Below are 13,056 nucleotides of genomic sequence, written 5' to 3'. Positions count from 1 at the left end.
ACCAGGAGGAAGCCGCGACTTTTGAAAAATGGACGCCCGCGACCCGACAGGTACACTGACTCAAGTATAAGCCGAGGGGGCTATTTTAAGCCCTAAAAAAAGGGCTGAAAAACTCGGCTTATACACAAGTATATATTGTGTGTGTGTGTGTGTGTATATGTATATGTATATGTATATGTATATGTATATATATATATATATATATATATATATATATATATATATATATATATATATATATATAGGGCAATGAACAGTGAGAGGTTGGTGTCAGTAGAGCAGTGGATGGTGTCAGTAGTTTCTTTTTTATTACTTTTTTTACAATTTTATTATTTTTTTTAAAAAAAATTCTGAGCCCCATTTGGGGGGGCTTTGGTGAAATATCAGGAGTATAAACAGACCCCTGATGTCTCACTTTAGGGAAAAAGAAAGGGACTGTGGACAGAGATTCCCAGTCTTTCTCTGCAGCAGAGGCAATCTGCGCAGCACATGGTGATTAGGGTGTGGTGCGCCCGCCTTTACATACTGTACATCCACATTAGTCCCTACCCTCAAGGAGCTTACAATCTAAAGTACATTACTCATACATACACTAGGGCCATTTAACCAGGAGCACCCAGAGGAAACTGACACAAGCACAGGGAGAATATGTAAACTCCATGCAGAGAATGTCCTGACCAGGATTTGAGACCCCAGCACAGGTGTGTGCAGCCTATTGCATTAGGATGTTCACCCCAAAGCTCAAACACGCTTGCCTTTCTCTGCAGCCTCAGCTGCATGGGCCAGTGAATGAATAGGAAGTTCTCTGTGCTGAGTGGCTTCCTGTTCATTTACAATGCTTCAGTTTGTGAACAGTTTACTATGCTTCAGTTATGAATGGACACCGTGAGTGTGTTCACTGTGTTCATTTACCAAAAGAAAGGGGCTGGTAAATTACATATTTACTAGCCCTTTCCCCCCGCTCTTCATACTGAAACATCCCTTACAGCAGTCAGGGGGAGAGGAGGGAAACCAGCAGCACTGATCGGCAGGGGGTGCAGTAGGAGGAATCGGCACCACACATAGTGATTAGGGTGTGCCCAGACACACCCCTTGCCCACTAGGGTGCCCACGTGTCCCGGATTGCCCGGGACTGTCCCGCAATAGACATGTCTGTCCCGGACACCTTCATTCCGGGACAATACAATGTCCTGGAATGAAAAAGAGGATACAGCCACCCCCTACTAACTAATAACTACATTTCCGGAACTAGTTGCTAGGGCCGGCGCTACCTGGCATCTTACAACCAGTGACAATTTACTCTCAGACAGTGAGACCGGGAGCCTCGGCGCCTCCTCTGTTTCCGGCACCCAGCGGCAAGCAGCAGGGACTGGTGTGATCCCTATTCTCCAAATAGTGACGCCACTCCTTTCCTTCTACGCACGTGGCTCATGCAGAGGGAGTGACATCTGGTGGCAGACGATGGGTGGCAAGCGGCACTGCATCTGGTGGCAAGTGGCACATTCACCTGACAACCCGCCGCCAAATTCCCAATCAATCCCAAGACTACATTTCCCCCCGCCCCCCCTCATCTTTTTTTGGGGAAGGTGAGATAGGGGGTGTGTCCCTGAATGGCAGTTTGGAAATGTGGTCACCCTATTGCCCATACATATGGACCCTAGTAAAACAAGGCAGAAGTGATAACCACTAAACCACTATATTTCCCATCAATATTTTACACAATAAAAATAAATTTAAACATCTTTTATTAACTTATATGTAAAAAATGTAAGCAGCCTAGTTTATACAAGTGATATTAGTGGCTAACAAGGTTTCCTAGGTAGATTTGTGCAGTACAAATGATTAGGCTTGACTGTTTGGGTCTGTAGGACAGGTAAAGAATTCCAGCTCACCATGCCTAGATATAATAATTATAATACTAGAAGTACATGCGTTGTGGTTTTAACACTTCCTAGAAGCTCTGGGGATTGTCAGTCAAATGTTTGTTGCGACTGTTAGAGCCATTATCTCTGCAAGCTTAGCTAGCCCAACAACTATGAACAAGCTGACATTGAGAGCATTGTGTTGATTGTATTTGCTTTAAAGCATCACGACAGATGTACATAAAATCATCAAAGGGAAAATCATTCAAGTTTATGTTTATACCAATTATGCCATTCAAGCCAACTCTTTTGAATGTTGGAGTGTGAGGTATGTCCCCTTGATCAGTATATTCTGACAGACATGGGTCCTGCTGTCAGAATACAATGTCCTGGTGGGTTTCCTCGCCCATCTCGTGTGTGTGGATGGATAAATGATGTGCCAGCTTTATCTTTTAATCAAAAAACCTAATTCTGTAGGACTGGTTAACAGCAGATTGGGCAAAATTAGTATTTTACAAATAACCAGATACCTCCTCTACTGCACTGATCAGTTTGGACAAACTGATTTTTTTTTTTTATCATTTGCACTTGTATCTGGAGAAGTAATAATAATAACTATCAGAAGTGGGATCCATCATTCATTTTTAAACTTTTCTGTGCTCCTGATGAGAAATAATAGCGCCTGTTATGTTAATCTCATGTAGTGTTGTTTTCATGCCAGGATGCACCAGGGATCTGTGCTTAAACCCAAACACATCTGAATTACACAGGTTCTGAGGCTAATTGAATGCAGATAAGGCACCAAGCGAGTTAAATTATCCCCTTAATCAGCCACAGAACCTGTGTAATTAATGTGTTCGGTTTTAAAGGGATGAGGTGGCAACCCTAGCTGTGCTGGCACATTTTTCTGATGGCAAAGCTTTCACAAGTGCTCCTTTTGTGGGCCAAGAGTCAATAATATTAGTTTCTCAACCCATACCCTCCTATTCTATCTTCATCTACTATATAAAAGTTCATTTTGCCACACTCCTTTCTGTTCCCTTCAAGGAAAACTTACAGGTTTGCTGAATAGACTGCCCCTTCACTACTAATTCTTACCTACCCAAAATTCCTCTCCACTTTGTCACTTGCCAGAGCTCCATGATCCCTGGAGCTAATTATAGGTAAGCATGTAAATCACCACTTTATGCATGATGCAGTGCCTGTGTAGTAAACCGTGATGCCGCGTACACACGACCGTTTTTCGGGTTGTAAAAAATGAAGTTTTTTTTAATGTAATTTAAAACGATCGTGTGTGGGCTCCAGAGTATTCTTCACGATGTAAAAGATGGCCATTAAAAATTTAGAACATGCTGTCATTTTTCACGAAGTTTTTAATGTTGTCGTTTTTTAACGTGTGTGTGTGTGTGTGTGAGCTTTAACAACGTGAAAAAACGCGCATGCTCAGAAGCAAGTTATGAGACGGGAGCGCTCGTTCTGGTAAAATTAGCGTTCGTAATGGAGTAAGCACATTCATCACGCTGTAACAGACTGAAAAGCGCGAATTGTGTTTTACTAACACAAAACCTGCAAAAGCAGCCCCAAGGGTGGCGCCATCCGAATGGAACTTCCCCTTTATAGTGCCGTCGCATGTGTTGTACGTCACCGCGCTTTGCTAGAGCATTTTGTTTTCACGATCGCGTGTAGGCAAGGCCGTTTTAACGATCGGGTTGAAAAAAACGTAGTTTTTTCTAGACCATTAAAAACTTAATTTTTTACAACCCAAAAAACGGTCACGTGTACGCGGCATGAGACTTGAATTTGCTCACTTTTTGGGGTTTCCAATGGTGTACGGCATGACAGGGGAATAAATGTAAGGTAAGCAGCATCAGAGGTGGCAGGCTTTGCAGCAAACCTGTAACTTTTTTCCTGAATGAGCTGTGTAAATCAAATGTAAGTACTGTTTCAGGTGTTTTAAATGTACATAGGTATTCTAGACTATGACTGTTTTCTCAGGATGTTCTGATTAGGTATCCAAATGTTTCACTAAAAATGTTATCAGGATAGATTTCTGCATTGACCTTTTTGCTCATACGATCATGTTTTTCATTTACACAACACTAAGAAACTCTAAAAAACATTCATACACTGTACTTTGCAAACCTATTACAAAAGCTTACTGATTATAACCCTCTTACCACCCACATAATGCATATGTGCAGAGGTTGGGCATTACCACCCGTGTGGGTGGTAATGCCCAACCTCTTTACCTCTGCACATATGCATTATGTGGGTGGCAAGAGGGTTATAATCAGTAAGCTTTTGTAATTGAACATGTGTCCGTGGATGGCCGAGGTGTCTGTGCTCAGAGCGTGCTCGTTGCATGCTCCCAGTGCAGTGACTGAGCCATCAGACAGCTTTTGGTCTCTAGTCATGATCAAGAGCTGGCAGGATGGGTTTCCAATCATGTGACCGCTATCAGTGGTCATGTGATTTGAGAAGTCATCACAAAAATCCATTTAACGGGATGCCAGGACTGGGAGGGAAAGGGTTAAAATGGTTTGGGGGATTTAAAGTCCACTAATCCTAAAACAAAACATATCTGGGTGTTTAGACCCTTGACAGAAAGCTTTCATAAATAACCACACGTGCAGATCCGGGGAATGATAGATAACTAAGGGATCCACACCCAAGTCCAAAGATTTGTAATCCAAAATGATAGGCCAGAGAGTTTCGTTAAGATTAGAATCTATGTAATAAAAATCTAAATGCTAGACTTTGGATGTGGCGCATTCATTCATATACTGTTTCTGGATTTCTTCTGAGATGTCCTGAAAATGGCATCATGTGTTGTGATTAGCCGAAATGACTATACTCCCTCCACCAAAATTCATACAGTTACCCAGATTTAGAAGTAATCCTAGGTAGCCTATACATTTATTTTTTATTTTTATATAGCGCTGGTCTCCCAACGAGTTGGGCGCTGTTGTAAATTTAGGGGTGTCTGAGCCAATAATTGGGCTCAGACTCTGTTAATTCTATTTAAATTAGCCTCTGTTCTGGCTATGGTTGTGCTCGGTAGAAGTTTTCCCTTGTTGCCTGTAGGTGGTGTTACCCCTTCAGGCTCATGTTAGAATTTGGGCAAATCATAGTATGTTGAGTGACCCTTCTCGGCAGCAGCCCAGTGGGAGTGGTGCCCCGCTGTGCATGCTGGGATGGGATACTTAAGGGGCAGAAGCTGTTTTCCGGGGTCCTTCGCCTTGTGACCCTCCTGGCGTGAGGTGGGTGTGCGTGATTTCAGTCTCGGGACCACGTTGGTCAAGTAGGCCTAGCTATGCTGGCTGGGGCCTATGGTTCTACAAGGGATCGCAAGCTGTCCATCCAAGTGGGGGAAGCTTCTTGGCGAAGGAAACTGGGGGAGGACCTGCCCTGGAGGAGACAAGCAAGGCAAGCTGATGTCTTGGGATAGGCCTGGTAACCTTGTTAAGGAAAGGGGATCCACTACGCAAATTGTCTTACAGTCCACCTGATTGGCTTAAAGGTTCTTTTGGCTGTAAGGCAGGAAGTTCTGTGGCAGACTATCCATTCTTTGTTCTCAGACTGAGGCAGAGACTGTTTCTATACTGTCCGTGCATCATCCCGACTGCTAGGCCATTCGAGAGGGGTCTATCCGGGTGAGCAATACCCACTAAGGAGTGAGTGGCGAATTGGAACTTTGAATACTTTTGTGCATTCTATACTGCGTACCTGAACCTTCCCCCTTCTCTCTATACTCTCTACTTCCTTCACAAGTTTATGCAGCAAAAATAAAGTCTGCATTCGAAGTTTTAACATCTTGTGTGGACATTGCATATTCTACAGACTTTCTCCCCTGGACAACGAACTTAGAGTTAACGTGCAAAATCCAAAATCTAAACCAGCAGCTCCTACGGGGGTAGTGCTACATTTATTTTCCAGGTGGCAGGTTAAATGAAGAAAATTACTTTACTTTCTCAACCACATATTTGAGGTGGACAGGGGAATCCTCCCACTGTGTCGTTGTATTCTGACAGCAGAGAGATTCCCCTGCCATCAGAATACACTGATCAGTGCGGCTGGCTAAAGCCAGCAATGCTGTTCGAGCAGCAAAAGTCAATCGACTTCTGTACAACCACCCTGCCATAGGCGTGCGCACAGGGTGTGCCAGGTGTGCCCAGGCACACCCTAATCGCGCTGTGCAGAACAGATTCCCCCACTGACCTGGCTCCCCCTCCTTCCCCCACAGCACTGCCGGCTTCCCTCCTCTCCCACTGGTTGTTGTTGTGGATGTTTTAGGATGAGTGGGGGAAGTGGCCAGTAAATATGCAATTTAACGACCCCTTCCGTTTCTGAATGAACATTGTGAGTGATCGGTAGAGTGTGTTTGAGCTTTGGGGTGCACACCCTAATGCCAAAGGCTGCGCACACCTATGCACCCTGCCCATACATGGACCCTGCTGAACCAGCCAAATTTCGATCCATGTATGGCTGGTTATAAAATCCAGCGTCTCCTATCCAAACATTTCACACATGTGCAGATGTCTCATCAAGAACAGTAGATTGTAAAGCATTTGCCTGCCTGGTGTACATTCAGGTCATATTTTCTTTGTTTCTTTTGTTTACAGAACCTAAGATATGTAACATTGTATTTAAATTTTCTGTGCAATTATATCCTATTGTTCTCCGCTATTAGACCCTTTGGTGTGAAAAAAGGCTAAATACCTCCAGTGTCCTTCAATTAGATTACTCAACAGGATGTCTTCTCTGTAAAGCTAAATGGCTCTAAAAAGTTCAGATATAAACCTTTTTAAAATTATTAGCCTGTTTATACACACAAGCTCATGTTCTAAGATGTTGCCTAGCATCGCAGTAAGGCTAAAATAACTTTACCTGCAGAGATCAGCATGTGTTGACGCTTTGCAATCGCCTTAATTTCTTCTATTAAAAGGTGCCGCAAATGCATCATAAATACGCCTGTTGTGTTTACAGAGTATTTAAGATGCTGTTGCAAAGTAATGAGTTATGATTTACCATTTTAGCATGGTAAAAAAAAAAAGAAGTAAAAAAAAAACTGGGGGACTTTCCAAGCATTTATCCCTGGGCGCATACTGCCCTAAATGCAAGTACTGCTGGGTGCACCAGCCATCCCTGTTTAGCCACCGGAGCTGTCAGCCTCATGTCTGCCCACAGGTAAATGACAGTCTCATGCACCAAGGCTAAACGCCCAATATAAATAAAGCCCAACTAATTCTGCTATATGTGTAATTTACGTACTGAGCCCTTACAAATAACAGTTTTGTAAAGATATGATCTTTACATGACTCAAAAGACTTAATTCTTCAGTACAAGAACTACAATTTAGACCGTAACATGTGATACAAATTTTAAATGGGTATTTTATGAGTCTACAGTTTAGGAAATTTCTTCATGTAGTTCAGGGGTCTCCAAACTCTTTATCCAAAGGGCTAGTTTAATATCCTTAAGACTTTAGGGGGATCGGACTGTGGCCATCAGGAGTAGAAAAAGTATTAGAGTAAATCATGCCCCATCTTTGGTGTCAGCGAGGGGGAATTGTGCCCCATCTTTGGTGTCTTTGGTAGGAATTGTGCCCCATATTTGGTGCCATTGGGTGGAATTGTTCCCCATCTTGGTGTCATTGGGAGGAACTATGCCCCTTTGTTGGTGTCCGTGAATGAAATCAAGCAAAGAGCCACAGTTTGGAGACCACTGATGTAGATGCTAGAAGACTTTCATGCACAGGCCTTTTGGGTTTTGGGTAGCAAGAAAATAAAATGCTTATACTTAGAGAAAATTTTCGGGGCCAAAAGTAGATCTTTGCTATTAAAGCTGAACAAATCTTTGTAGATTGCAAGTTTGCAGTTATGCTCCAATCAATTTTACGGACTATGTTCCAAACACCCGATGCAAAAAAAGTGCATACAAACGTGAGAACACAAAAAAGTGCACAGGGTATACATATCCCCTGGGAGCAAGACTCCTGACTGGGACTGAGGTACTTCACTGGCCCACCTAGGTGAAACCAGGCAGACCCTGCTCTCTGGGAGGTCTGCCGACACAGACCAACTCCAAGCACTTGGTGGTGGAGACCCCAGGAGAGAGGGTGAACTAAACCAGAAGGCCATATCCACCCCCTCCCAAGATTTTCAGGGCAGGCCCCAAGACCTACACCCTACTAATCAAAGGTGTTGTGGTGCAGTGACATTGGTGCCAGTAAACTCCAAAATGGCCCGAACATAGTGATTATTACTATGCACCTACACCATGGGCTTCTTTTTCTGAGCCTGGCCTTAGGCCAGATCAGTCCAGCCCCATCATTACCAGGAAGGCATCAGAACTTGGAGAGCTTGGAGAGAGCCTTGCCTACAACTGGTGCACAAGGCCGAATCAACCCAGAAGGAAAAGGCTCCCCTACTGCCCCCACCGTCCCCACCAAATTAGATCAAGGGAAAACTAACTGGCCCCCCAAATTGGCGAAGGGAGTCAGGGTTGTTTTCCTAATGAGTGATAGGAATAGATACTGCACTTGATCTTAATCAAAAGGCAGAGAAGCCACCAAGCTGTTGATATACTAAGACTGCATATCAGATCTATAAAATAAAATAACAATTGTTATATCTGAGGCTAATAGGTTATATGGAGCATTAGCATTCGAAGCGCGTTGGGGCAATGTAAATATTAAAGAACAGCTTTATTATTATCCATCCTTTTCTCATGTCTACCAGTTACCTTGTGGCCTCTCTAGAAGTCACATATTAAAAATATAGGTCCTAAATTTAGTGGATTCACCTGGCTAGAAAGGTGAATGCCACACCTTCTAGACCCTGTTGAAGGGATATGTATATGACTGGGATTCATTAATAGGACTCTCACGTCATGGTGGTCAAGTTACATTTCTATTAAATGAGATGCTTTTACAAAATGTCCCAAAATTAAGAGGCAGGAAGAGATCCCTGACAATACTTTCTAGAATGAAAATGCCACCATGAACCTATATCCTTGTTGATGGGGAACTCCTTGATCCTATTAGCATTTTGATGAGACAGACTGGTGATTGAAAAAAAGGATAGGAGGTGTGTGTGAATGAAAGCAGTCAGGGGGGTACAAGTAACTTCCTTTGTCCTAAACTGATTTGGCTCTGCAGGTAGCCAGTGAAGAGGTCACAGGAAGATTCAGGAAAAGGGGTGGAGATTTTAAGGAGGATAGGTCTATTCAAATGCTCTGTGTGGTTTGCCTTTAAATGTCTCCACAGACCTTGCTTTGCTTGGACAAACTTTTGGATTCAGCACTAGAGGAGTCATCCAGACCACAAACGCAAGAAATTGGTGGCTGTCTAAATCCATTTTAGTGTGAAGGAGACATACCAAAAGTCAACATTTAGACTATGTTTGGTAGAGTCAAGTTGGAAATGAAAGACCCAATGGACTGGCATTCAATGTATCCAGAAAGTGAGGTAAGTTTGTTTATATACTTAACCTATAACATTCATTAGATTATTTTATATCTTTCTCACTAAATATTCATTGAATTATCTCTGAAAACTAGTGTAATCTAATAAATTCTAATGTTGGGTAATAGTCATAATTTAGTACTAATTAAATTCTGTTTTGAAGATTTATCAAGTGCTAAAAATACTCAGCCATTCTGCAGTATTTAAAGACCACATTAAAGAAACACCAGACTATGTAATTATCACCTTTTAATCCGTCCATATATGGGCTAATTATTAGGGGGAAAAAGGTCAATATAGACTATTTTTTGCTAATAATTTTCCTATGTGTGAATAATCATATACTCTTAAAAAAACATAGACCGCCCATAGCTAGAATGGAACTTTCATATAAGCACATTGTGTTTGTGGTGCTAAGTTGTCCTGGAATAACCAATTCCATTTTTCTCACAAAGTATGGCTTTCAGCACACACAAATCTGTCATGTTTGGCTGTCAACTATAGATGGCATATCTCTTGTAGATAACATTGCCATAAGCAGAGATGCAGAAAATAGGTGTTTTGCTATTTGTGCATAGCGAGCTGTACACTCTAATATTAGTAGTGCTAAAACTCATGTAGCAATTACTCCTAAAGTATACAATATATTCTTTTGAAAATCCTCCAGTAACCTAAAACTATGTATTTTCTGGATCTAGGTCCCCTGCCTACTCACACACACTTCTAGTTTGTCTACTGTACCAAATTATTGTCTAATAACACAGACAGCACTTAAAGATGATTAACACATAGTCTTTGTATTGTTCAATCAAATATAGTTATTTTTTGTTGGGATATTCCACTAAAATAGCATTTAATTCTTCAAAGTATTTTGTGTGTTAGCCGATTTGTTGATTGTATAGCTAAATAACTTTATTTTTTAATGTTTTACATTGTTTTAAAGTTTTAATAAAATGTGGGGGAACACCCAGTTTATAGTTGCACGTCAGTAGTTGAAGTTGTGAAAATAAGGGGCAGTTTATAAAGGGGCAAACTGGCCCTCTTATTGATTTTTTTTTTTTTTGTAGAATTAATGCCTTTAGACATACAAATGGCAGCTCAGTAACTTATAGTATAGGTTCGGCATGCAAAACACAACATTATAAAGGCAGATTTTCCCCTTTTTTGGAAGGAGTTATTTAAAAAACACATATATAACACTTTTTAAGCACACTGCTAGTATGGCAGCAAGTCCAGCTGGGAAATTTCTGGGAATACACATGGCACTGCCATTTACATTTGGGACTGTGATGGTAAAAAGCAATGTTTAGTAGGCAATTAAACATCATTGTTATTCAACACTCGATGTCTAAAAAGTGCAAGTTCATTAGGTAGAGACTGAAGGAAGTGGGGAGTGTAATCTCTTTATGTATATTACTGCCAACAGGAAAGGCAGACAACACTGTACAGTGATGCTAAATATCTGAGTATGCATATAGCAGAGCAATACTAAATAGAAATTTGCAAACATACATTGCAAAAAATATAAAGATATGATATACATTTTCAACTACGCATTTTAATAACTGGTAATTTTTCAGTTTAATACAATGCTTTTAACGAAAAGGTTATTACCACTTCAGTTTTTTCTATTGTCTCAAAATGTGCATTATACAATTTGTTTACATTTTGATATTCGAGAGTAATCATAATTACTGACATTTTAATCATTTGATATAATTGCTGCTAGAATGTAAAAGCATTTTCAGTGTAATGTATATGATGTTTGTATACCTTGGATATGTTTAAAGAGATCATCTCGCTTCATTATCTTATGTTTGTTTTGCTAGGTATATTCTGGAATACATAACATGAATAACGGCCTTCAAAATAATACTTTCATGTCTAGTGATGTCTCAACTGCAACAATGACCTACATGAATAATTCCATGGCCGGACCTGTAAGCAGCATCCAGAACCAAAACAATTTGAGTTCTATGAACTCCCTAGTCCACAATATGGGAGGGCCGACAACATCATCAGCATCTTCATCTGCTTACCCACTGGGCTATTCTCAAGGAGAAACAGAGTTCCAGAGGGATCCTCGGACCTATCGGAGAAACTATTCCCATGCCAAACCTCCCTATTCATACATTTCACTTATAACAATGGCCATCCAACAGTCCCAAAACAAGATGATGACACTGAATGAGATCTACCAGTGGATCGTTGACCTTTTTCCTTACTACAGACAAAACCAGCAGAGGTGGCAAAACTCAATTCGTCACTCTTTGTCATTTAATGACTGCTTTGTTAAAGTTCCGCGTTCACCAGAAAAACCAGGAAAAGGCTCCTACTGGACTCTTCATCCAGACTCTGGAAACATGTTTGAAAATGGATGCTATCTGAGAAGACAAAAGAGGTTCAAGTCTGAAAGATCTAGGACTGCAGATTCAGAAAAGAAACCCAGCAAACCTGGAGATGAGATGTCCGTTAGATTAAGAGAGTCTCCAGCTGTTTATGATGAGAGTTCCTCTTCACACTCACCAAATAATGCAGTTACCACCAGTGGAGACAGGGACTCCTCAGTGGCAATACCCCAAATAAATGTGGCTTCACCAGTGGGAATTAGCCCTAACTCTGAACAAGGCGGGTCTTCATTACAGATCTTGTACCCATTGGGTCTCTCTAATGAAGGTTATCTTGGCATGGTGGGAGAAGATGTCCAGATGAAACATGAGCAATTTGTTGGGAGGCACCCATTCTCTATCACGCAACTCATGTCTTCTGAAAATGCACACACATACTCCAGTAAAATTGATATGTGTCCAACCACAGATCATCTTGCTCACTACCAGAACTACACTTCTGATTATCATAACATGACCTCTTCGAAAAATGTAATGGACATGCCATCATCCCCTGATGCAGGCTACTATAGTAATATGTATTCCAGACCCATTCTCAGTTCTTTGTGAATGTCAAAATATTTCATACTAAGCTTTGTTGAGATGCTTTATTTAAACCCACATTGACACAGTCATTTTAAATTCTAGACTAAGATTTTAGAATAACACTAGAAACTGATATACTGGTAATTCTCCAGCTTTTGAACTTTGTTCAAATGTAATAAACTGTGTAAAATTAGGTTGCACAGTTGTCATACATGCTTGAAATGGTATAAATACTCTGCCATTTCTAATGCAGTTATTAAATACATTTCTTGGATTGGTTCAATAGTGCACAACATTCTAATATATTGTGCAATAAAGTAGAAGTATTAAAATATAACTATTGTTGAATTGCACAACTGCCTCCCCCTAATTCACACAATAGGTTATTTGGCTGACTTTAATTTCCAGTAAAGAAATTAATAACAGTTCTCAATCATATCAATTTCATCATAGTTTTAGAGCCGGTTCACACTGGGGCGACTCGTCAGGTGACTCAGCCGCCTGACAAGTCGCGTCCCATTCTATTTAATAGAACCGTTCTAATAGGAGCGACTTAGAAAAATGTTCTTGTACGACTTTGTGGGTGACTCGGGGCGACTTGCATTGACTTCTATACAGAAGTCATTTTGTAAGTCGCCTCTGAAGTCGTCTTCAGGACGCCTTGCCCAGTCACCCCCAAAGTCGTGTCGCCACAGCGTGAACCGGCTATTACTGTCTAAAATGTAGGCAGATGAAAACTTGTTCTGTTAAGAACACATTTGAACTTTTTGGAGCTTTGCAAATCCATATTTTACTG

At 41.2% G+C, this 13,056-nt stretch overlaps 1 protein-coding gene across 1 annotated transcript; it reads left to right on the top strand.

Moving 5' to 3' along the window:
- The first annotated feature begins 8,661 nt into the window (after positions 1 to 8,661).
- Positions 8,662 to 12,769, top strand: LOC120916926 (forkhead box protein A4-like). Its single transcript, XM_040327854.1, has 2 exons — positions 8,662 to 9,330; positions 11,157 to 12,769. The coding sequence occupies exons 1-2, from the start codon at positions 9,262 to 9,264 to the stop codon at positions 12,282 to 12,284; spliced, it is 1,197 nt and encodes a 398-aa protein (XP_040183788.1). The 5' UTR covers positions 8,662 to 9,261; the 3' UTR covers positions 12,285 to 12,769.
- Positions 12,770 to 13,056: the final 287 nt, after the last annotated feature.

The sequence above is a fragment of the Rana temporaria genome, chromosome 11, assembly GCF_905171775.1.
Source record: "Rana temporaria chromosome 11, aRanTem1.1, whole genome shotgun sequence".
NCBI classification, from domain to species: domain Eukaryota; kingdom Metazoa; phylum Chordata; class Amphibia; order Anura; family Ranidae; genus Rana; species Rana temporaria.
This window is presented reverse-complemented; position numbering and strand designations above follow the sequence as displayed.

Coding starts and splice junctions, on each gene's coding strand:
- LOC120916926 (XM_040327854.1), top strand. CDS start 9,262: ATGTTTGGTAGAGTCAAGTTGGAAATGAAAGACCCAATGGACTGGCAT. Junction 9,331..11,156: donor CAATGTATCCAGAAAGTGAG/GTAAGTTTGTTT, acceptor TTGTTTTGCTAG/GTATATTCTGGAATACATAA.